Source organism: Candida oxycetoniae (genome assembly GCF_023343755.2).
Source record: "Candida oxycetoniae strain CBS 10844 chromosome Unknown scaffold5, whole genome shotgun sequence".
Taxonomy (NCBI): domain Eukaryota; kingdom Fungi; phylum Ascomycota; class Pichiomycetes; order Serinales; family Debaryomycetaceae; genus Lodderomyces; species Lodderomyces oxycetoniae.
The window spans coordinates 347,876-373,286 of NW_026055366.1; the positions used below are offsets into that span (position 1 = coordinate 347,876).

Below are 25,411 nucleotides of genomic sequence, written 5' to 3' on the forward strand. Positions count from 1 at the left end.
ATTTTTGGAGATGTTTAAAGTGGGAAGTGGGCTAATGTTAGCTTCTGTAAGATTAGCGCCAACATACCGATCCATTTCACCCATTTTCTTTCTGCGTTTTAAATCAAGTTTACCAACGCACGGTAGTAATAACGGTAAGAAAAAAACATCACAGTTGAAAAATGATAACCATTTACCTACAACAACGACGAGTTCCAAAAACCCGTTACCCTCCCCAAGTGAATGGGAACGCTTGAAGTTGCATATCCCAGGAGAGCAAGTGCAAACAAATACACTCAAAGATAGAGTACCTAAATTCCCACTAGGGAAAGAGAATGTCCCCACGTTATTACCTAGGCCTGGGGTACCGCAAGTTGGTAAACAGTATACATTTAAACAAGTTATTAAGATTTTGCAAAATAAAAAACAACCAGAATTGATATATGAAAGTGAGCCGCATAGACTATATTTCCTACTTTGCTTTTGTTGCTCGGTTGTGTTTGCAGTTTATGGGTGTGTTTTATTTGAATGGGCATTTTGGGTTTCAAAGAAAAACTACGATGAGAATGAGAAAGAAGAGGCTAACGATGCTATTAGAACGAGAGATTATTATATCTCTTTGGCAAAGTGCCTTGCGCCATCTGCTATCATGTTGTGTGCCGCATTCGGTGCGGCTATATTCCCTACGAGAATGATGAGAAGAATGTGGTATTTACCTGGTGTCAAAGAACATATTAGATTCACAACGTATCCTATGTTTCCAGGAAGACCCACGCCGGTATATACTGTACCATTGGCCAATTTATCCCGGCGGAAGACTGCAAGAGTCTGGACGGGCAAAGGATTCTATGGTACAGCAGATAAGGGTTTTTTTTTCTTTGTATTACGAGAAAAAACTTCCAAGAGAAGAGTAAAGAATTGGATAGTTGATAGAAAGGGTTTTTTCTGGTCTGATGGTAGGGTATTTGATTATTTATTTGGTAAAGAGACTTTAAGAGAAGCAGAAGCTGGGATTCCTTATGACCAGCAATTTCGGATTGTTAACAAGCAGTTAAAGGCAAAGAAACAGAAATTAAGAGCAGAGCATGGATTGTTGTGGAAATACAAATTGGCATGGCAGGATTTCAGAAAGGATATTGGCGGTGCAAAGAGGAGTTTGATAGGTAGTGGGAAGAGTGACAAAGAGACGAAGAAATTGCCAAAGAACTAAGAAAAAATTAATAGAAAAAAGTTGTATATAGTGAGGAGGAGAAGAATATTGTGTTTAAAAACACATCAAGAATTTAGTAGTGTGTTGAAAAGGGATTCAAGAATTTAGTAGTGTGTTAAAAACGCATCATGAATCTAGTAGTGTGTTAAAAACGCATCATGAATCTAGTAGTGTGTTAAAAACGCATCAAGAATATAACATTTGTTCTAGAACACATCACGAATCTAACATTGTGTTAGAAAACACATCAAGAATTAAGAGTCTGAAACAGATGCCCCTGTAGATTTAAAATTAAAGGTGGCAAAAACGCGTAAAAATTAAAACACACACACACACACACACACACACAAGCAACCTTTTGCAGGTCAATGACTTGCAATTGACTGTCTATGCTGGATTTTGTAAATAGCTCATACCGGATTCTCATACTAGATTGTCAATGTTGGATTATCTCAGCAATGCTGGCTATTTCTTTCTACCAGTATAACCCCTATTTTCCTATTTTTATTTTGTCTATCTTCCTATTTCTATTTTCCTATTTCTATTTTACTTATTTTAGTTTAAGCCCATCCATACATACTTTATGAGATGATTTTAATTTTTTTTTTCGCTGGTAAAGATCGGATTATATACTTTCGCGTTGAGTCCTTTGGTTAAAACACGGGTTTGATGCAAAGATAAATGTTTTGAGGAGAAACAAGTATTAAAATAGACCATATAATTCAAATCCGAAACCGTTTAATAAGATCAAACCTAAACCCCCCCCCCCCCCCCCCCCTCTTTTTTTTTTTGCTACAGAAAAGAACACTTTATAGGTAACCATATTCATACACTTTTTTGATACATACATACAAAAAAAAAAAAGAAAAGAAAAGAAAAGGGGGTCGTGTGATGTAGCAATAAAAAACTGCTAACAAAAACTGCTTAACAAACCGCTAACAAAATCGCTAACAAAAACTGCTGTTACTTTTTCCCCCTTCTTGAAGTTTGGAAAATAAAGAGAGAAATATAAAGGCATTTTCTTTTGGTAAATAGGCACACACACATTTAAAGGCACCATAGAATCAATACACTTTTATTCTTCCTTTGAAGCGATTTATTAGGAACTTGTTAACTCAGTACTTGCCACACACACACACACACACAACACTTTTTTTGTTCCTAGCTAGCTTGTATATATGTACAATATTTAAGAAGGGGCCCTTTTTTTAGTTCTTATACACGAACAAAATCTAACAAACCCAACGGCAACATTAACTGACTACAATGGCAAGTATTGCAAAGCCTATCACGAGACTGAACCTGAGAAAGCAACTACAACTACAGCATGAACTTGAGCAGAAGCAGCTTCAAATGGAAGAGAGAGGGCAAAAGCCGCCATCCGCCACTGCTACTGCACATGAAGGTTTTGCTCTAAGTGGAAACTATACTCATAAAATTCATCAACCGCATCGACAACTAACTCCGCCAACAATGGAACACTCCTCACACTCGTCACACTCGTCACACTCGTCACACTCGTCACACTTGGCTGGTGATGAATCTTTTCCAACTAGAATTGAAGAGTTGTCTTGTGCTTCCGAGAGTAGTGAATCATTTGCACAATATGTCACAACAAGCCAGCCTAACTCGTTGCCACCTTCATCAACAGCAGCAGCAGCAGCAGGAGGAGGAGGAGAAGGAACAATGTCAGTAACAGCTCATCACCAACATAGGCGTTGCAAGTCTGTGTCGTTTAAGTTACCCCGAGAACTATTAACTCCTAAAGAAGAAGAAGATAACGAAGATGAAGAGGAAATTATAGCAAGGCATAAAAAACGAAAGTTGACCCAGTTTGACGAAGACGAAAATGAAAACGAAGACCGAATTGTACATCCTGATGACTATCCGTCAACACCTCCTGAATCTTTACCAAACGAAAATGATGATGACCACCAAGCAATTGCAGCGCATCAACCTCCTTCTACAACTCTCAGTAAACAACAACAAAAACAACAGCAGCAACAACAACAACAGCAGCAGCAGCAGCAGCAGCAACAACAACAACAACAACCAACCGTGGAAAAAGTCGGTTCAAATATAAATAAAAACTTATCAAACAAGCTAGCTGAAAACCCTGATTATATTTCGCTTCAATCAGCACTAAATTTACTACAAAATCAAACTGAACAAATTAGTCAGGAAATTGTTCAATTATCTAAATTAAAGCAACTCTTTACACAAGAAACAACACCGGAAATTCAACAAGAAATTAATCAATTGCTCCAAAAATTAATAAATAACGAAGCAACAATTTTACCAAAACCTGTTAATATAATTAAATGTCCAACTGTTAATTGGTCGAAATACAATTCAACTTTAGCAAGAGAATATGAAATCCAATTGAATAAAGAGTACAACCAGAGACAAAGAAATACGAATCTGATTTATAAACGATTCAAACTTTTTGATAGGATTTAAAGTATCATTATTGATACAATTAGATTCCCCTCCTCCTCCTCCTCCTCCTTTTGTGAATAGATGCCTTCTTTGTTCATTTTCATTTCTTCTCCTCCACACCAACACACACATATACACACACATCTTCCCGTCAAGGGAAGTAAATCATATATAAATTTCACAAAAACTATTTCTTCTCACTGGTGGTTCCAGTCGTAGCAGCAGCAGTAGAGATCTCTTCAATTTCGTCTTCACTATCAGTGACCAAAAACGCATCTGAACTAGCAGGCACTGAAGGCTCGTCAGGTTGCCATGGTTGCTTTTTCTTTTCATTTATAGTTGAACTTTCCAAGTTTCCTGTTTTTTTATTATTTGGATTGCTTATAGTTGGAGTATCTGATTGATATTCATCTGAAGTTCTTGGTCTACTAGGTAAATTTGGAGTATGTTCCTTTTTCGATACAATATCATTATTTTTCATTTGAATTTGATCGTGGAAATCTCCAGGTATAATTTCAGGATCTTCATCAAATCTAGTTGATTTTCTGTTCCTTCTGTAATAATTATCATAATATGATGATCCATCACGTCCTAATTTACCAAAATCATTACCTCGTCCAGTTTGAGATTCAAATGAGAAATTATCGTTGTTGCCTTGGTTACTCGAACTATTATTAGTTGCATTATCAAATTTCTTGGCTAACCCTGAAACCCAACCATTTATTGTAGTTTTTGCTTCTTCGAGACCTTGAGTAAAGGTTTCCTTAATCTGTTCAAATTCATCTGGCGAACTTTCATAATCTTCTTCATATTGCTCTTGACGTCTTTGATGACTCCTCTGTCTTCTTACTGGAACGCGTCCATCGTGTCTCTCTTTTACTCCTCCTTCTCTTCCTCCTTCTCTTCCTCCTTCTCTTCCTCCTTCTCTTCCTCCTCTCCTTCTTCTCCTTCTCATTTCATCTTCCAATTCAAATTCTCTTTGTAATTTCCTAGCCAAGATTTCATCATCTGTAAAACCATGAGTAGATACACCTGCCACAGTATTACTAGCTCTCCTTGTTGTTAGTGGTGCAGTATTAGCAGTAGTAGTAGTAGTAGTAGTAGCGGTATTGGTTCCACGAGTAGCTGCTGTAGTTGTGCCATCTGAAGAAAAATTGCTTGGTCGATGGTACACTGGAATTTCGGGTTTGAAAGTTGGATCTGAAAGGTACAACAATGCACTAAATGCAGGTTCAACATTTCCTTGCGCGGCAATCAATACAGCTGTGATCAACTTGTTTTCAATCGATGGGAACGCATCTTTCAAATCCTGGATTGCTTGTTGAACGGGATCTTTTGGTCTTGAAGGTGGAGTGGGCGGCTTTTCTTCTTCTTTTTCTTTTTCTTCCTCTTCTTCTTTGTTCTTGTCCTCCTTCTTTTTTTCCACCTCATTCGCTTCCTTCTTATCAGTCAACGACACTTCCTCGGTCACTTCTTCTTTTTCTTCTTCTTTTTCTTCTTCTCCTCCCTTTTTCCCTCTGCCTTCTTTTTCCTCCTTCTTTTTAGATACAGTGGCAGCAGCATCAGCGGCTGGTTCCCTAGACTTATCAGATACCACACCTTTTTCTTTTATTTCTCCGCCTTTCTCTAACGATTCTCCACCACTAGCTTTCAGTTCCAATTTCTTATCATCGATTTTGTCAAGTGGTTCACCTGATACTAATGTCAATTCTTCCTTCTTGTTACCCATTTTTTCAACTCACAACTCCTCTTGGTATACACCCAGACAGCACAATACTATAATTGATTTCTTTTATACCCCCCCTCTAATCGTCACACAATCTACAAATTTCCAAATCTCAGTATTATTTTTGTTTGACTGGTTTCTTATCTAATGCACACGACCTTTTGTTCAAATAAAAAATTTCACTCATCAACATTTTTCAGTCCATCTTTTGATAGTGAAAATTTTCTTCTTTAGAGATATTACTCCGAAAATAGATAGAGCTTTACATTCGTGATTTGTTTTTGGTGAATGTAGAGTGTGGACAACGGAGTGAGATTGAAATATTTGTATAGCGACTATACGAGATTTCCAGGTTTTGAGTTAACTTGAAAGAGTATTCAAAATTGTATCTTTGTGAAGCCGTACATCCTTTTTTCGTAGAAAAATATAGAGATAGAGAGATCAAGACTGAACACTATGGGGGGTGTGGTTTAGTCTGATTGAGTAATTTGTAGTTGACAATATCTTCAACTTAAACGTTGGTTTGTTTGTTTTTTATAAATAAAAAAGAGCTTCTAGTATCCACAAATTATTTATAAACGGCCAAAACTGGTGTATGCATGTTAAGTTGAGTTCAATAAAACGAAATTAGCTGCAAAGTTCCTCAGACCGTATTCCTCACATATTCTTACATCTTGGATTGGTTTTTTTCTTTTTTATTGCTGTCTCTTCGCTACGACGACGAGGCAGATGTTAATTCCTCTTCGCTACGACGACTTCCATCTCCTCAACAACGACGAGGCAGATGCCAATTCCTCTCCTCTACGACGACGACGAGGCAGATGCCAATTCCCCTCCTCTACGACGACGAGGCAGATGTCAATTCTTCTCCTCTACGACGACTTCCATCTCCTCTACGACGACGAGGCAGACGCCAATTCCTCTCTTCTCTTATCCTTGGCTTCTTTCAACTCTTGTTTCCTCCTAATCAAATCCAAATTCTCACATTCTTCCCAAGAATGTTTATCGTGCTTGCAATTAACTGATGAGTTTGCCGATTGTCTAATAAGACAAGTTTGATACAACGCAAAGTAAGCAGCACACCTATCCCTCCATTTTAGTGGCACTTTGTATTTCTGACAATCGTTTTCGGAAACTATTCAAAAAAAAAAAAAAAAAAGGGAAGGGGAAGAGCAGTTAGTATTAGTTGAGGATATTGCGGCCTTTGCCTAAAATTTTAAAAAGTCACATACGAAGCGGTGGGAACTGCGTCACTGACATTGTATAATGATTAATTGAACCTTTTCGATGTAATTTTGAAGATTGATATTTCTCAGGAGATCTTGAAAGGTTTGTGAAAAGGGACGTGCGAAATTTTAGATTTTTATTCTGTGAGAGTGAGAGAAAGAGAGAACCAATAAAATCTCGAACCAATAGAATCTTACATATAAATAATGATTTTTGCAATTTTTGACAAAGAGACAAAAGAGCTGAGCTTTGAATCTGTTTAATCAGAACTTTTTATCATGCAACTGAGGAATCACATAGAGTCAATAGGAAAAATCCACTTTTTGTTTCTCCTTCTTCTCTAGAAAAAAAATAGAAGGACGTATTTAATTATCCATTGACGATTTGTCAATACTCAAAATTGAAGATTTTTTCTACTATATATATTGTTGAACATTCATCATCATTTGGGGGCCAAGCAACCCAATCCAACTCTGATAAATAATGCTCACCTTTATGTTGAAAGAGCACAGTAAACTCCCGTTTCTCCCTGTGCCGTTGTAACTCCCTTGGAGAAAGTTGTCTACCCACTCAAACTCACTAAACCTTGCAAGCTAAATCCCTGACACTTTCCTACTGTTTCTGTTGCTGCTTCGTATATTCACTCAACCTGTCCTTCAATGCCAAATACTGGCACTTGTAAAATTCATCTTTTGTCAGATTACAAAACGAGTTCCCTTTATCGAGACAGCTATAGTAATTTATTAAATGAGCGGCACATCTATCCCTATAATAAAAAGGAACATTATGTTTATCCAATTCCTCTTGTGAAGCTATTTTTTTAACAAGTTAGTCTTTATTTCATTATCGACAGGAACATCTTAAGTGCGCACATACGTATAGGTGGATATGTATAGCTTTCAGAACCCGCCATCGTTATTTATTTGATGATGATGATGATGATGATAATGATGATGATAAACCCAATTGCACTTCCTTTTTTTCTTTTGGTTTTTTCACTGGTTGTGTAGCATATGGTAGCGGGCTGATACCGCTACCGTGTGTTTATAGAGGAGGTGTTTTAATAGGCTGCAAAAATATGGGTAATTTTAGATTTCAGCACACTGGTGCAGATGTTGGTTGGAAGTGGTTGTGGTGTAATAGTTTGATTAGAAAACTTTAAATGAAATTGAGAGGCAAATTGCCGTTCGTTCTTTCTTTCTTTCTTTTTTTTTTTTTTTTACTTCTCTTTACTTTTCTTTTCTTTTTGCTCAAAAATTAGTTTAAGTTATTTGGCCCGCAAATAATGTCAATCTGGCATCAATATTTGGTAATCTCAAATTGATTAGAAATTGCTGCAAAAATAAAAACAGAACAGCTATTCATGGCCTTTAGTCTGAGCACATATCAAGAGACCCAATGAGCGTTTGACAGGGATGTACTACCAGATGGAGACATACATTCACTTGGAGAAGAATTTAGGTGTAACGGATGAAGAAGCAATTGAAGTATATATTCATCTCTCACAAGATAATTAAGAAAAAGGTTAAACATAAGATGAATTTTGTGCTTTTCGAACTTAATTAAACCTATGACTTGGATACCGCTATTTCTTCGCCGCTATTTCTTTACCGCTATTTCTTCGCTGCTTTACTTTCTAGAGGGAGAGTACAAGCAAAAGTGTGCTATTTTTCCTACTCCCACAAAAGTCCAGTATTAGATAGAGCTTTTCTCACAATATAAAATGAAATTCTCATTAAAATGGTTTTGTACTTTTCCAATTAAGCTTTTCTTCAATTCTAAAAACCACTGACTGCTCTTTTCAAACTCAAAAATAAAATAAAATTTTCAACAAAATGCCGAAGAACCAAGACAGGTTTCCTCGAATACATGATTCAATATTAAAACCACATCATTATTACCAGAACTAAAAAAGTAAAAAAAAAAAAAAATGAGGGAAGAATATATAATAAGCCCTCAAAATAAGAAAGAGTCAAAGCGTGTGGGAACATTTTAAGTTGAAACAAAATATTAGTGAGGAAAAAGAAAAGATAAGAAAAGGAATCGAGATATCTGACAAAATATCTTTTAGAGTGCATTGATTTGTATTAGTTTCTAACTTGCATGGTAATTAATGAATTTTTGCAACTGGCTTTATTGATCCTAATCCATTTTTATTGATAAAAATAGAATTAGTAAAAACAGCGGGGAGGAAAAATTGGGGAAAAGACAGGGAGATAACAGGTTGTATTGCAATGCTTCAAGATGTAGATCTACCCTCTTTTACTCAAATACATGGGAAAGTGTTTATCCGAATCAGTTTTATTGTCAATTACAGATAAAATGATCTGCATATGAATCGTATTGTAGCGTATCGTTTCATATTGGCATCCAATATGGAAGAAAAAAAAAAAAAGAGAGAGAGAGTGAAGACATAGAAAAGTTAAAAAAATTGGTAAAGTGATAACAAAATGGCATAAGCTTTAGATTCTAACTGCCCTTGTAGTTAAAAACCCAAAAAGTAAAAAAGAAAAAAAAACAGGGATCCAACACTTGTTAGTGCACATAGTCTATCGATGATGGCTTTTGATAAGTAGGAAAGTAGAACGAGTAATAACATCGCTGTCATCATTTTAGATTGTTTTAAGCTGACTTGCCTTGTGTAAGAATGAGTTTCTGATCGTTTTATGCTATTACGTCAGATTTCGAAATAAGAAAAGAGGTTCAGCATGTCCACATATAGAGGGTGGGAAAATAATATGAATAAAAATTGTGCAATAATAGGAGGGATACACGCAATGATTTTGGTTACTAGGTAAAGGTAAAGGGATTCTCTGTTGGGGAAGCATCATCATCAGTGACAAAGAGTGAATGTGAAAATTATAAGTCTACATATTGATCAACTAATGTTAATCATCTCCAAAATGATATTAATAATAAGAATAAGTTTCCCAAAGAAAAAACAAAAAACAAACCGCAGGGATAAACTTTAAAGTAAGCCCTAATGCTAAAACAAGGTTTAAAATTATACTTGATAATCAAAATTTGCAATTGCAAAATAATAAAAGCTACAGAGAAACAAAAAGAGATGAATAAAATTCAAATGTGAGAAAGATCTTTTACACAACTTTCCTATTTTGATTTAAGTTGAGAATGACGTAACAATAAGCATGTTCACTTAACGCTAATTATTCACTCTCAATTCACTTTCGACTCACTTTCGACTCACCCACAGCCTTACAAATCGAGTAGATAAGATAAGAAAAGAAGGTTAACAAAACTGGAGGTAAAAAGAAAGGCATGTAACGATCTTAATACGATACTACATCAGATACAACCTGTTTGTTACAAGTTTAGAGTATTTTATAGGTTTTATGATTGAAAACCATGAGTTTATAGTGTTTTCGAGAAAGCAAAACTTCGTTTTTTTTTTTTGTTTTGTATTTTTTTCGTAGAAATGTAAACATTTTTTCGAATATAAACTTTTCAAACGTACTATTAAATGGGAACAGGAAAAGAGAAAAATAAATAGACTGATTACTCTAAATGCTAGCAAAAGTGATGGTAGAAAAGAAAGAATTCTGAAGGTTCTCTATCTTTAAGAAATGATAACGAGAAGTCTCATCTTGCATTTTTATTTTAAAAGAGTAAAATCTCAGTATCTTACATTTCAGATTTATGCTAGATATCTAGTAGTAAATTGTTTCCAAACTCATTTTTTGAAATGGGGGAAAAGAACTTGAGCTTGGTCTTCTACTACTAAGCATGTAAGTCTCTATCTTTGTATTCCGGGGATGTGATAGATTCAACCAAGTTGCGTTTTTATTTTGCAAAAACTGATAATAATGAAGAACAATAATGATAAACTCCGTTAATACGAAATAAAAAAAAAACAAAAAAAAAAACAGAGACGAGGATGAGTTCGTTAGACAAAGAAAGCATGCTTTAAACGGTGATGAGCTGGGTCTTGGAACAAAGACAAAAAGATGAAGCGCACCCCGCGATGCAGATCATTTATTAGCGCATCTAGTACTAGTGCATCGTAAGTGCATTCTTTTTTTTTTTTAATCTCACAAAGTTTATCGTTTAGTTTTTTATTTTTTTTGTTAAGTCATCGGACCGTGGCTTTATTTGGAGAAAATCACAATTGGAAATCAGTAAATTAGATATACTTTTCATCTAGTCAAAGTTTAAAGAGACAATAGAAAATTTAAGACCGTGCTTTATGCATTATCTCCTTCCTCCGATAGGTCTTAAGTAGGGCGCATTTTGGGAAACCACATGGGTATTTCTTTTTTGAACTAGTGAATAACAAATGACAAGTTGCGAATTGGGAATGGAGAAATGGTGAAGTAGCGGATCTTTTTTTTTAACCCCTCCATCCAAAATCGTTTCGAACCTGTTTTAATTGTCACTCTTTTTTTTTTCTTTTACTCGTAAGCCTTACACAATTAGTATCGCTTCCCTTAAGCCTCGCCTCACGCGATTTTTCTCTCTCATACTTTTGTTTTTTCTTTTATTTTTGGCCATGAATAGCAAAAGATTAGTTTGCTTCGTTAGAACAAGCTTGTTACCAACTACCAGAAAAGGTCTAATAGAAATACTATTCGAGTCAAAGAAAAATAAAATGCTCTCTTAGAAAATAGAAAAAAAAAAAAAAATTATTCCTTTCTTGGAGAAACAAACATATTTGTAAAACAAAACTTGTTGTAACCACATATAGTAGCATATAATAGCTATTATATCTGAAGATTATTTTAGTTGACACTTTTTTTGAGAGCCGGCAAAACTGGAAAGACATGAGCCATGTTGCAAAAGAAATTTAGCAACCACCAAAAGACATAGAATTTTGATAGTCTTTGTTTATCAGTTACTACTGATTGCCATGTTTTTCTTTTTTTTTTTTTTGCCCTCTTCTCCCCTCAGTTCAAGCAAATTAGGCACATCTATGCATGAATAAAAAACAATCAATCTCAAAATGCACTACCTATGAGATGCGCCCTATTTCTATTCTATCTTTTTCTATTTTCTAGAGAACAATCCAGGTGTTCCACATCATCAAATCTTAAGCAGTGCAAAAGAAGGAAAAAAAAACAGAGTAAAAAAAATGTGCAAGGTTACTGTTTACAGTTGGCACTAAACTAGGGTGGCTTAACTATAATTAATCTCTTCGGACAATGTCTTTCCAATTTTTCTCCACTTTACGGTATTTCGAAACTTTCTTAGTGAAATCTGCAAAGTTTGTAGGTATAAGTTGCATCTCTAAAGCAAACGACAAATAATGCGCAATCGAATTGCTATGTTTGAAAAGAAGAAATGTAAGTTCAACAAGTGTTGTTGTACATGGAACCTTTTGCAGTTTTTGCTATGTTTGAGCTACGCTCCGGTACCACCGACATTAATTGTCTAATCTTTTAAAGCGGCTTTCAAAAGCGCATTTAGTTTGTCAATTGTGGTATTGTTACTTGATACTCTGTCAAAAAAAAAAAGAAAAAGAAAAAGAAAAAGTATTATTGTATCAAACAATGTCACAATCGATTTAGTCAATGGGTATATCAATGAAAAGTGGCTTGATAAAGAAAGAGAGAGAAAGAGAGAGAGAGAGAGAGAAAGTATGACCATTTATTATCAGTAATTATTCTTTGTGTTTTGTATAACAACTTTAGTCCTACCTTACCAAACAAGGATTTGTTGTTGATGGAATTTAGGTGTTAATAAAATCTAGATTTGAGTAGAGGCTTGTAAAAATAAATAAATGAAGAGACAGATAATACATAGGGGATGGGGAGAATACCAAAGTTATTTTCTCCTTGCTGTTTAATGGTCATACGCAAAATTGATTCGATATAGATTAGCTCTACACGAAATTGGCTCCTGTCCAGATTCACTCTACCCAACATAGGGTTATTCACGTCAAAATACGAAAAATATCCATCTATCTAGATACAAAGATTCGTGCATAGTAGCCAAAGTATTATTAAAGGTTAGGAGACGCCCCAAAATGAATTAATTTGCTACGTCCCTTTGTCTCGGTTTTTTTTTTCGACATCCCTTTTTTTTTTTTTTAGTTAGCGTTTTAGTAAGAGATCCAAGATCCTGCAGACCTGCTAATGGCTTTTGCAAACTCTTAATATTAGAGTACACTACTGGGTTTATAGACAGAGAACTATACATATTACATATATTGTGAGATCTGATCTTTAATAAAGACTAGCCAGCTTTTGCAACTAAGGCAAGATCTTAAGCCATACCGTGAGTGAGCTTGTGAGGATCAAGGTAAAGCTTACTCCTCGGTTAATCGCATTGGTATGGTATGGCTATGCCGAGGTAGTAACATCACCCTTCACCAACGAACTTTTTCACTACAATTTTTTTTTTTATTTATTTTTTATTTTTTTTTTTATTCTTGCCTTAGTATGTCGTTAAATAAAATAAATATATTATTAACTAGAACAATAATTAAGAAACAATAATTTCGATACGAAATCACAGAGAAATATTGTAAAACAAAGTGTAACATTGATATAGCTGTCAGATGATTTAATTAGGGGTCACCCTAGTTAAGATTTTGGGTTTAAGAACTTTCAAGGTGTAAGAGAAATTTAAAAAAAAAGATAGTATACAGCGATAAAGAAAATTAGAAAGGGACATATCTCTGAAGAAAATTAGAAAGATACTAAGTAGTACCGAAAATTAGAAAGATACTAAGTAGTACCGAAAATTAGAAAGATACTAAGTAGTACCGAAAATTAGAAAGATACTAAGTAGTACCGAAAATTAGAAAAGATACTAAGTAGTACCAAAAATTAGAAAAGATACGAAGTAGTAAAGAAAATACCTGTGAACCTGAATGGGGCGAGGGGCGGGAAATTTCAAGGCAAATACCTATAGGGTAATATTGGGGTTGAGTAAGAAGTAATCAGTATTTGTAGTAAATGTATATATATATTTTTTTTTCTTTTGCTCACTCTTTTCCACCCTAATTTCAAAGAAAAGCCTATTTGTTTCTGCAAATCATTTGAACCGTGGGAGAGAGGGACTTGCCATGATCTGATTTTGAAATAGAAAGAATGGAATAAAAATTATAACTCACCTTTATAACTAATACCCAGTTACAAGCTGATTTAAAGTTCTATTATTTCCCTGGGTTAACAATTACTTTACAAAAGAAAACCAAAAGAAAACTCACCAATTTGGGATTATATTTCAATGGTGATGTACCAGTTTACCCAATGCTTTTTTTATTTTTTTATTTTATTTTATTTTTATTATTATTATTATTTTCTCCCTACCCTTTACCTTGTGTTCATTGTCTTGGTGCTTAATGATCTTCTTTTTATCCACCGTGAATTATAAAAAGTTTAAAATTATTCTTGCAGAGAGATTGGCGCCAAGTCAGTGTCGTGTCGTGAAAAAAAAGAAATAGAAAAACATTATTAAATGACACAAAGCAACATCCATAAAAGACCGCTGTGCTTTAGATATACAAAAATAAAAAATAATAAAAAAAAAAAAAAAGAAAAAATCATATTTCAGTTTTTTAATTTTAACTGCGAAATGAATATGAAACTGAAATTATAACCATGGTGAATAAGATAGACTTCTTTTGTAGTTCATGCCAATGTACTATGTATTATATATTATAGTTTTTTGTATATTTGGCCATCATTAAGTTGAATTCTTCATCTATCTCATGTGTCTAGTGAACCACTGAGAAAAATTATTTCTGCAAAGTATATAAATATCACAGCTCAAGTCCATATTCTTCAATATACCTGCAATTCACCATATACCATATTTTTACATAGAAGTAAAGAATTAGCAATGTCGACCACAACCACTTCTCTGGTAGTTCCAATTAGGTTACCATCTATTAGTGAATTAACTCATAAAACTACAACCGAGAAATACTCCCCGTTTTCACTAAATAACTCGCTGATTATATCGCCAAAATTCAATGCCTTGCAAAAAGAAGATCAAGTTAAACATTTACCAAGTATTGTCAAAGACCATACCAGTATGCATCCACTCAAGTACTCTCCCTTCAAACCATTGACACCTTCTAATTACACATCAAGAACACCTTCTAATTATACATTCACCAGCAATGGCAATAACATCAATATACTAAATATACCGAAATTATCCTCCCCTATGTTATCACATCAAGAAAAATCTAACTTTTCAACTCAACCTAACCAATTACCGTTGCCAATAATCACAAATACACAACTCCCCAACCAACCTCATCATTACCAACAACAACTACAACAGCAGAAGCAACAGCAACAACAACAACAACAACAACAACAGCAGCAACAACAACAACAACAACAACAGCAACAACAACAGCAGCAACAACAACAACAACCACAGCAACAGCAACCACAGCAGCTAGCGAGTCCGAGTCTGTTGTCCAAAAATAGAAATTCTTTTTTTTCATCAGCATCATCTAGCCCTTCTATTCAATATGAACATCATTCTGCTCAACAACAACAACAACAACAACAACAAGTTGCCCAATATATGCCCCAAACAGTCTACTTCCAACAGGACCAATTGTACATCAACAATAATCTACCAGGACAACCAAAGTATCCTACCCCTGAAATTATTAATAAATCATCTGCAAATAGATGTCATAGATGCGGCACAACAGAAACTCCAGAGTGGAGAAGAGGGCCAAAGGGCGTAAGGACATTATGCAATGCATGTGGGTTGTTCCATGCTAAATTGGTGAAGAAGAAGGGTGCTGCTTTAGCAGCAGAAGAAGTGTTGAATAATAGAGTTACAAAGGGCAAAAATGGAAGAAGAATAAGTATCAAGAAACATATGATGAATGAGAATCTGCAAACAAATATTATGAATGCAAGTGGTATGATTCATATGGGTGCGGGCACTCAAGTTAATGCAGTACCAACAGGATTCAATTTACCTTTAAGTCAATCTACTTGTGTCCAGCCACACCATTTACCTTCCTTCTCGGTGCCGCCTCAGAGCCATCAGATCAACAACAACAACAACAATAACAACGGGTTTATCACAGTTGTTGCACCCCCGCAATCATCACAACCACTACATCAACATCCAACTGTCATTGAAGCAAACAAGAACCAGGGAATTTCTTTGCCGCCTCCAATCATTCCACCAATAAATTACAATGCCAATCATATAGTAATACCCTCAATACCTTTAATTCGCCATTAGAATTATCTTTACACAAGTGATTCATTACTTTTTTTTTCTCATAACTAGAATATGAACTATGCTATTTAACACCTTACTATTTAACACTTTACTACCGGGTGTTTATAATTATAACCTTAAATAAATAAATTTATGCATTTTGCTCGATTTCTTAAGCTCTCTTCTTCATGGAAAAGTTTATTTTCCACTTTGTTTCAAAGTAAAAATAAACGTACTAAAAAAAAAAAATGATTGGTTGAACCTTAAGACTATGGTCTTTCTTGACCATGATCTTCCCTTTGTTTCTTATTTAGTTACTCACCACTAAGCATTTCCTAGAACCCACGTATGTATATACACATATACGTTTGCTTATCTTTCTTTTTCCATTCTTTGCTCTAAGATCTAGATCGGGATCTGCGCACGGAAACAAATACAAAGAGAAAAAAGACCATATACACACACACACAAGAAAAACAGCTGAAAACTTAAAACTGACGGATGCATTGATGTGTAAACTGGCGCTCATGTCCTTTTTTTTTTTTGGGGTCCCAGTAGCGTATTCAACCAAGATAGCATGCAGAGCGCTCGAATACGCAAGGCTTAAGAGGATTGCGTAAAAGTATGAAAGACATATAAATATTGGAAACTTTAGGTGCAGAATTTATATGGGATCCTACAGTTACTATTGGTGGATATCTTTGCATTGTCCTAGTTAAGGGTTTCTCCTTACTGAAAAAAATAATACAAAACTAACCAATTATGAAGTGATCACCTACAAATCAGCACCAGAGTGCCAACCATCACATTACGTGTTCTTTTGCTCCCAAAAAAAAAAAAATAAAAAGAAAAATATCCGTCGTCACAATTGATAGAAAATATCTAGTTTGTATTATTTTTTTTTGTCACTATATATAGTGCTTTGTGATATATTAGGAGAGAACTAATGGGTGCAAGAGAACTTAATGTGTGTTGTATATTCTCACTCTGTTCCCTCTTATCCTTCGTCTGTTGAACCCTTTGAGTAAAAGGTAGCTTTACTCCATATGCTTAGGATATTCATTTTTCCTTTTACCTAGTTGGTAGGGGTGGGGCTGTAGTGAGACGTGTATTTTGTTGCTGGATATCTGCCAGATTTTCCTCCTCTCCCCTTCTGTCTTCCTTTTCTTTTTAAAAAAAACCCCACGAATTTTGAATGACTCCTCTTGCAATGTGTATTAGTTCAACAGGCGGGGAGTACTCACTTATTATTACTTAGTCAAAAAAAAGGGTTCATAACTAACAAAAGTCATCTAAAACTTCGACTAAATGGAAGTTGACAGGTTTTCTTTTCTTTTTTTTTTTTTTTAAATAAAAAACTTGAGCTACCTCTTTTCATACCCTCTATTTATAATCTATAATCTAAAATTTATCGTTCTTCACAGTTAGGGCAAGAACCTACATAAAGAGTAGATGGTTGATTTTTGAAACTCTTGTGAGTCTGGCAGTAAAAATGATATCGCCTTAGTTTTGTCGATCTTTTTTTACTGTTCATCTAATATCACCTAGAGTTAAATTTTCCAAACCAATCGAGTCCTATTCAAATTATTCCAAAAAAACAACTTTAGAATCTGTAAATGATTTAGTTCTATGTGCGTGCGCGCCATCACCTTATATTCATTTTTATTTCTTGACTAGATTCTAACTAACTCTTTCACACTGCACATGAAAGACCTTATAAATTGATCATGTAAGTCAGGAGATACTCTGTTTTGCTACTGCCCTTTGTGCGATACGTGTAAACCTCAGTTGTATTTTATCTCTTATCTCCCGCTAACAACCTATTTTAAATCTCAAGATTGTTTCTGTAAAGATTGAAAAATATGCAGAGTAAAGTAAACCACCACCACTAACTGTCAAACACAAATCGACTATGCTAGTTCTCCACTTCCTGGAAGATACGTGTACATGCACTTACAAGAGTATGTGTCTTTCTTAAATCAGATTTAAGATCTGTAACTCAATATTTCATTTTCATGTTTTTTTTTTTTTTTTTTTTCTCTTATATTTTCGGATATAATATTTGATTTTCATGTCTCAAAAAGATTTGTACTGGAGGAATAAATTTATCCTTTTGTCTTAAAAAACAAGGTTATGAAAAGGTGGAAGATATATTAGTTATTCAGTAGGGTATGATTAGCTAGATATCTAACACCGCTTAATCAGATTATTCCTCTTTAAAGAAATAGGCTGGTCATATTTTTTTTTTCCCACTCTTTTTTGATCAACAATGAACGGATTTGTGAATACATTTCATAAATCCGTTGAAGTCCTCCTCCTCTAACTCTGTCTTACTTTGAATACTTGGTAGATCTTCAGGCAAAGCGTTTAGCCAGACAAGGGACTCAGTTTACAACCCTCACCAATTGAAGCAGTTGGTGAAAAAAAAATATACCCCAAAGTTACAACAAAACAGGGAACAAAGAGATCTTTGTGTACGATTTCATCAAGTCTTTTCTCTTTTTGCATTGACGCAGTCAGTTTTGAAAAGTTTGCTAGCGCATGAAGGGTAGAGTTGAGTGAAAAAAAGCAGGCAAAAGGTACGATTCTTCCCAAGAAAATTTTCATTTTTCAACTTGACTTTCTTCTTAGGCAAGGAGGAGAGGTCTGTTACCGGCAAAGTGTTTAGACGAACAACTACTATCAGAGGAGAGAGCAAAAACAAGGAAATGATTTTCGTTATCAACATCATAGCCTTAATTTCATCGCATTCAAATGATGCATTGTGGGAAAATCCGTGGCTCGCACTTGCAACAACAGCTCTCATCCTAGCAACTGCGTCTTATACGTAAAACTTCAACATGCTCGACCAAACCCCTTATTATTACTCTTTCCCAGTCTAATGTTCCTAAATACTTTTTGTTCACTTGGTAGCATTGCTAGCTAATATTTTTCTCTCTTCCACTTGAATCTTGCATCTTTTGTTACGAAACATCTTTAATAAAGTTTAGTCGTTTCACATTGATCATTCGTTTATCTCTTTATATAAAATCTTGACACTTTAAGTGTGTATGCTTGATTAACTTTTTTGAGCTAATCGTGTGGATAGCCCGCTGATACGCCCCGGCCCGCCCCTTCCTCCTCTGTGGTTTAAGAACCTGTAGAAGTGATTAAGATATGAATAAACGTAAATCATTTCAAAGTTTTTTTTTTTTTTTTTTTTTTTTGAAAAAAAACAAACAGATATGTACACTTTCCAATTTCCTTTTTAATCTTGTCTATAAAGCCTCTACTTGCTATAACATTACACCTTTTTAGTCTATTTCAACACCATTGGACCTTAAAACTGCATTTACTGCATCCTCGACATTATCGAAAACACCAGCCGTTGGCTTTGCAATAATATCATTAGCCCAATCCTCATCTTTAAATACACCAGTTCTTACCAATATCGATTCCCATCCATGATCATTTGCTCCTTTGATATCAGAGGCAGGGTTATCGCCAACCATATATATCTTTTTGAAAGGGGTGGTTTTTGGTGCTTCTCCCAACATCGGTAATATCTGATCAGCTCCAAAATCCTCTGTCTCTAATTTTTCTCTCCAATCAATTAAAACGTGGTGAGCGAAATCGTATTGTACTTTAAAAGGTTTACCCAAGATGACAGACTGTAACCTTTGTGTTGACGATAATTTATTTGTAGTACTATATAGTGCCTCCGTTGCAAGTCTGAATGCGCCTTGACCAAATCTAGGTAATGGATAGTCATTAGCATAGATATAGTCATTATTACTGAACAATATTGGAATTGACGGCTTTGTTGGATCCTTTATTGTTTTCAAGTTTCTTTTAGTACCACATATTCCGTTTTCAGAATTCAATAGATCTTGAATAACCTGAGTATCCGATGACATATCTCTTGGATCATTAAACACTAAAATGGCATCAATTGGTTTAGTCAAATCGACTTTTTTGGCATATTTCTGAAAATCTTGAGCTGTGTACATTGAATGAGGAGCTACCGATTTGTTAGCATTCACAATATCAATGGGCATAACCACATCTTTGAATGCGTAGTCATATGCAACTTTCCTAGCATTATCGCCATCTCCTCCAACAACCAACACTCTCTGAAAGTTTTTGTTTCCCACTAATGCTTTCATTGGTGTATGGCTTTGGACTACTTGCAAAGGAGAGATTTGAGAGCTACATTTTGTGATTTCTACCACCTCTGCTGCTTTCTCTGCTTCCAGCACTCCTCCACCATTTGTCATTAATATAAATGGCACCTTCTTCCTATTCAAAAGCTCCAAAGCTGCTTTCGCTTGAGAAATTGGTTTCTTTCCTCTGATCAATACACCATCAATATCAAAAACAAATGCAAAGTCTCTGGCATAAAGATGTGTACTAACATGAAATTGACACCGGGGGAAAGCTTGTTTAGCTAGTCGGGGCCAGAAGCAAATCCCCTTATTCTTTGCAATCATGTTTATTGTAGGATCAAAAGAGAAAAAGGGTAATTGGGGAAACGGAAAAAAAGAAGAAAAAAATTGAAAAAATTGAAAAAAATGCCAAATGGAAATCTAATGATAGAATCTAATGAGAGCTTATTGTTATCCTTACTACAAAGAATCGCCTTTCAAACACCAATCTCTACCTCTTTGAACCTGTAAATTACACAAGGTTGTCTCCAACCACCAATTGATACACCCTGCCAACACGATACCTAAGCCATCACTGATACTTACACAGCCCATACTAAATTCTCTTTGCGATTTCGGTACCTGTTCACTAACGGACATGAACGTATTTACATAGGAGGATCCTCCTAAAAGACCCTCGTAGAATATGAGCATTAGTAATGGCCAAATGCTGGTGAAGGGCAAATCAAACATCGATTGGATAATGGTAATGAAGACATTTACTGCTTGTAAGATGGATAATAAGTATAGTCGCTTTATTCTTATACCAAAGGTGACTGAAGATCTAGAAATGAAAACACCCAATTGGTATAGAAAGCCGTATACAACATAGATATCTCGATAACTTGAAAACAACCAGCTTGGTAAATTGTCTAACGGGAATAGTAACGTTGGCGATATACCCTGATTAATAACGTACTCTGAAATGTATACAGTTGTCAATGGTAACATAAAAGGTAATACCAATGGTTTTATTCTTTCCACCGTATTGGTAATATGTGCAGTCAATTTATTGCTACTACTACTACTGCTGCTACTACTATTACCTCCTCCTTCGGATAATTCAATTTCCATGTCTTCTGCTTCTTCTTCTGCTTCTTCTTCTTCTTCTTCGTTGAGTCCAATCGCATGGTATTCATGACTAGGTTTTGGTAGGAGAAACTGATAAGTTATCAAAAACCCCAATGGTGTGATTGCAAAAAATATCAATACTATCCAAACTGGAATTCCCATAATATTGGTAAACAACATGAATAGGAAACTTCCAAATAAACCTGCTCCACCTGTTCCACTTGAAAAACCTCCAATGGCGTCGTCCTTGTAATAATGTGTCAATTGTAAAAAACTCACTTCACCCATTCCAGATGACAAGGAAGCCAACAAGATGCCTACTATTTTCAAGAATTTCAAATTTGTCGGGCTCGATGATATTAATAGCATGCCGCCACTCGATAGTACTATTAGAGAATAAAGTCTTATCTTGTATGGAATCAAATGGATGAAAAATGGGGCCACTAGCTTGAAAGTGAAGGAAGGAACCACATCTGCAAGTAGCACCACGGCTTTTGGTGTTGATGACCCAACCAAGTCTATCGCTGCTGATAAAATGATCACATATAAGATATTGTTCAATAATCCAAATAGGAAAAATGATATAAACACTTTTTGTGAATCATGGGAGAAGAAGTAAGTTCTCATGGAAATAGTAATAGCAGATAACGTTAAAAGAAGAGAAGAGAAGAGAAGAAAGAGAAGAGAAGAGGAGAGATGAAGTATTAAACTAATATCGTCCATTGTATCTAATTTTTTTCCCCCCCCCCCTCTATTGAGCGATAACTCATTCCACTCACTTTCACTCACTCTCACTGTGCTCACCTTCAACTAAAGTTTCTCATCCCCCTCATGGCTTCAAGTTTGCTACCTCTTTCAAATATCGTTCGTGTATATTGCCTAATTAGGAAGTCTAGTTGGTGTACACTATTGAGGAGAGCGAGATAGTGTGCAGCACTTTGTATCTTGTTACAACTCTATCGAGCAGAGCGAGATATGTCGCAGCTAGTGCCTAATTAGGAAGTCTAGCTGGTGTTGGTAGCTAGTGTGCTCCACTATCTCGCTCTGTTCGATAGTGTCGATAGCTAGTGTGCTCTACTATCTCGCTCTGCTCGATAGTGTCGATAGCTAGTGTACTCTACTATCTCGCTCTGCTCGATAGTGTCGAAGTGTTCTTTTTTTTTTTTATGCCTTGACGACGGATTGGCGGAAGAATGTTTAGCGCAGATTTACCATTTAAATGGAGTAGATTAAAAAATTTTTAGTGAGAGCGGTAAGATATATAATTAACTTAACTGAAGCAACAAACGGGGAGACACTTTGTAGCGACATCCTGTCTCCACTATCGAGCAGAGCGAGATGAGTCATAAAAGCATTCAACAACTTCTTCTTATTATTGTTTCGTTTCTTGCTGTTCCCTCGTGTTCCTGCCACAACCCACATTTTTTTTTTCTTTCGGTTTATTGTTCATTATATGTATGCATAATAACATCTTCTCACAAGTAGGAAAAAAGAAATTATGAGTAACAACAACTCATCAAATTCGGAGTAACTAAGATGAGTAATTCTACTTTCTAAAATTTTTTTTTTTCTTTTTTTTCTTTAAGAAGCATTTTTTTTCACCTTGAAAAATTGGTAGACATATTGATTAGTCCTTGCTATACTGATTGTTACCGGTTACTCTATCGCTTTTAGTCGGGGGATAAAGTGGAGAGTGAATTGTCTCTAGGAGAAGACATTGAAACAAGACCAAGAAAAGTTTTTGAAAACAAGGGAAAAGACTCATAGTATAATATGAGCAATACACCTATTCCATCTGAATACGACGATACAAGAATATTGGGGTACGATCCATTAATTCCGCCAGCCCTCTTACAGCACGAGATTAAGGCTTCTTCGAAGTCTTTGGAAGTTGTAATAAGGGGGCGTTTCGAAGCAGGGCAGATTCTTAAGGGGAGAGATGATAGATGTTTAGTAATTGTTGGTCCATGTTCTATTCACGATACTAAAGCAGCTTTGGATTATGCCGAACGCTTAAAGAAATTGAGCGATGAATTGAAAAATGATTTGTGTGTTGTTATGAGAGCTTACTTGGAAAAACCGAGAACTACTGTTGGTTGGAAAGGGTTGATAAATGATCCAGATGTCGATAATTCCTTTGATATAAATAGAGGCTTGAGGATTTCACGTCAGTTATACTCAGATTTAACTAGCCATGGATTACCAATTGGCTCGGAAATGTTGGATACTATTTCGCCGCAATATTTTTCCGACTTTTTGAGTTTTGGTGCTATTGGTGCAAGAACTACTGAATCTCAGTTACATAGAGAATTGGCTTCGGGGTTGTCATTCCCAATTGGTTTCAAAAACGGTACTGATGGTGGAATAACCGTTGCCTTAGATGCCGTGCAAGCCTCTTCTAAGGGACACCATTTTATGGGTGTTACTAAAAATGGTACTGCTGCAATTACCACGACTAGAGGAAATGATACCTGTTTCATTATATTGAGAGGAGGTAAGAAAATTACAAATTACGATGCTGAATCGGTGAAGGCTGCAAAAGAAGCCATCAGTAAGTCTACTGACCCAAACATCAAATTAATGATTGATTGTTCTCATGATAACTCGCAAAAGGATTACAGGAATCAACCAAAAGTATTGGATGCTGTTGTTGAGCAAATAAAGAATGGAGAGGAGTCTATTATTGGAGTAATGATTGAATCACATATAAATGAAGGCAAACAATCTATGCCCCCAACGGGCGGAAATAAGGAGTCATTAAAATACGGTGTTTCCATTACCGATGGTTGTGTTGGTTGGGAGACTACTGTGGACATGTTGACGAAATTGAGTCAAGCAGTGCAAGAAAGAAGGGAGCTAAAGAAGAAAAAGTTGTAGGAAAAAAATGTTATTTTAAGATGATAATATATATATATACATATATATATGTTGAAAAAAAATATTTATTTTATTCCTCTATGTAGGGGTTGAGAGTCGGGGGTTGGAAGGTCTGGGTAGCGGGTTTGATTCCCCAAGGTGCTTCCTTTAGGAGTGACAGTATCTCTTCATTTGTCTTTGTTGAATTGTAATCGTCGCTAATTTCCTTGAGGAACTCAGCAATCAAGGGGTTCGTCGAGATATAGTTATGACGCCGATTAAAAGGATTTCTTTTCCTCTTTTTATCTCGCAAAGTTTGCCCTATACCGTACCAATCCTTGACAAACAATTGCCACGCATGTTTTTGTTCACTTGCCTCTAAGTCTTGCAAATACGATGCAATTTTTTTCGCAGTACCCTGTGGTTTCGGTTCGTTTCCGATAAACTCGATATCATTCTGAGCAACACCCAATGCTTTCATTAAATGAAGGTGCACAAATCTGTTTCTTTTGAACTCAAACCCAATAATTGTTATCTTGTCAGGATATATTTGGAATAGTTCATAAAAACGACATAGTGAAAATAGCACATTTTCAAAAGAATCCCTGGCAAAAACCTCGATGTCGACTTTTGCTAAAATTTGTTGATCATTGTTGACTATTTCTTGTAATAGTTGATAATACGATGTCGCTTCAGCTATGGGTCCGGCAACTTTTTTTGTCTCGCCACCACTGATGATCAAGTGGGCCCTTGTATCGCGTTTGATCTGATGAACTGCTTGTTGAATATGGTCAATAAAACATAAATGGTCATTCCCTTCTAGCTGGAACTCGGCCAAGTACCATTCATTTTGGTCTAGTTTTTGCCTTCCTTTCCAAATTGCGTGACACGGTACAATCACCAAATGGTTAGGCTTGTCCATTAAAAGCTATAAAGCAAGGGATCTTATCTAATTTGAGTTCAATTTTTTCTCTTTTCTGGACTATCGAGCAGAGCGAGATAGTGGAGCACCAGTGCCTAGCAACACTGCTTAGCAGCACTGACCGCCACCGACACTAGGCACTCTGCTTGTTTCATCCTCCCGTGTGTTTTAGAATACATTTTTAATATAACAAGAGATGGTGGGAAGTGGTTTCTATTATTTACTCTTTTCTCTTTTCTCTTTGCGAGCTGGAGACAAAATCCATCTTTAGTGAGTCTCTAGTGGCAGAACAGGAGAGAAAAATGAACAGGAGAGGAGAGCAGAGCAGAGGAGAGCAGAGGAGAGCAGAGGAGAGGAGAACAAAATAGAGCCAGAGAACCTTTGCCACTAGCTTTCTCCTCCACCGCTCTATTACTATACGACTCCTCAATTCTACTACTCTTTTTTTGAGCAGAAGACGGCGCTACCTTCAGTACCACTAATCTTCTGCTCGTTAGGGTCACTTTAGTGGTCTCTAATCTCTAATCTCTAGTCTGTTGCAGCGCTAGCTCGCTCTGCTCGCTCTGCTCGCTGGTGACGTTTTCGGATCCTCTTGAAGACAGCGCCACCTTCAGTACCACTAATCTTCTGCT

The 25,411-nt window shown here is 35.7% G+C and overlaps 9 protein-coding genes across 9 annotated transcripts; 4 read left to right on the forward strand and 5 right to left on the reverse strand. All coding sequences in view use genetic code 12, as the record gives it.

Moving 5' to 3' along the window:
* Positions 1-10: 10 nt before the first annotated feature.
* Positions 11-1,189, forward strand: KGF56_000877 (uncharacterized protein; the record flags this gene model as incomplete). Its single annotated transcript, XM_049326831.1, has 1 exon — positions 11-1,189. One exon carries the CDS (start codon positions 11-13, stop codon positions 1,187-1,189), a length of 1,179 nt encoding a protein of 392 aa, XP_049182141.1.
* Positions 1,190-2,455: 1,266 nt separating this feature from the next.
* Positions 2,456-3,649, forward strand: KGF56_000878 (uncharacterized protein; the record flags this gene model as incomplete). The annotated part of the gene is made up of 1 exon (XM_049326832.1): positions 2,456-3,649. The coding sequence occupies one exon, from the start codon at positions 2,456-2,458 to the stop codon at positions 3,647-3,649; it is 1,194 nt and encodes a 397-aa protein (XP_049182142.1).
* Positions 3,650-3,815: 166 nt separating this feature from the next.
* CUE5 (ubiquitin-binding protein) lies at positions 3,816-5,357 on the reverse strand (the record flags this gene model as incomplete). Its single annotated transcript, XM_049326833.1, has 1 exon — positions 3,816-5,357. The coding sequence occupies one exon, from the start codon at positions 5,355-5,357 to the stop codon at positions 3,816-3,818; it is 1,542 nt and encodes a 513-aa protein (XP_049182143.1).
* An 890-nt stretch (positions 5,358-6,247) lies between these two features.
* Positions 6,248-6,614, reverse strand: KGF56_000880 (NADH dehydrogenase [ubiquinone] 1 beta subcomplex subunit 7; the record flags this gene model as incomplete). Its single annotated transcript, XM_049326835.1, has 2 exons — positions 6,248-6,489; positions 6,587-6,614. The coding sequence occupies 2 exons, from the start codon at positions 6,612-6,614 to the stop codon at positions 6,248-6,250; spliced, it is 270 nt and encodes an 89-aa protein (XP_049182144.1).
* A 7,770-nt stretch (positions 6,615-14,384) lies between these two features.
* BRG1 (GATA-type transcription factor BRG1) lies at positions 14,385-15,767 on the forward strand (the record flags this gene model as incomplete). The annotated part of the gene is made up of 1 exon (XM_049326836.1): positions 14,385-15,767. One exon carries the CDS (start codon positions 14,385-14,387, stop codon positions 15,765-15,767), a length of 1,383 nt encoding a protein of 460 aa, XP_049182145.1.
* A 3,272-nt stretch (positions 15,768-19,039) lies between these two features.
* KGF56_000882 (uncharacterized protein) lies at positions 19,040-20,215 on the reverse strand (the record flags this gene model as incomplete). The annotated part of the gene is made up of 1 exon (XM_049326837.1): positions 19,040-20,215. The coding sequence occupies one exon, from the start codon at positions 20,213-20,215 to the stop codon at positions 19,040-19,042; it is 1,176 nt and encodes a 391-aa protein (XP_049182146.1).
* Positions 20,216-20,350: 135 nt separating this feature from the next.
* KGF56_000883 (amino acid transporter) lies at positions 20,351-21,628 on the reverse strand (the record flags this gene model as incomplete). Its single annotated transcript, XM_049326838.1, has 1 exon — positions 20,351-21,628. One exon carries the CDS (start codon positions 21,626-21,628, stop codon positions 20,351-20,353), a length of 1,278 nt encoding a protein of 425 aa, XP_049182147.1.
* A 1,146-nt stretch (positions 21,629-22,774) lies between these two features.
* On the forward strand, positions 22,775-23,878 carry ARO4 (3-deoxy-7-phosphoheptulonate synthase; the record flags this gene model as incomplete). The annotated part of the gene is made up of 1 exon (XM_049326839.1): positions 22,775-23,878. The coding sequence occupies one exon, from the start codon at positions 22,775-22,777 to the stop codon at positions 23,876-23,878; it is 1,104 nt and encodes a 367-aa protein (XP_049182148.1).
* Positions 23,879-23,948: 70 nt separating this feature from the next.
* On the reverse strand, positions 23,949-24,779 carry KGF56_000885 (uncharacterized protein; the record flags this gene model as incomplete). The annotated part of the gene is made up of 1 exon (XM_049326840.1): positions 23,949-24,779. One exon carries the CDS (start codon positions 24,777-24,779, stop codon positions 23,949-23,951), a length of 831 nt encoding a protein of 276 aa, XP_049182149.1.
* Between the last annotated feature and the right edge of the window lie 632 nt (positions 24,780-25,411).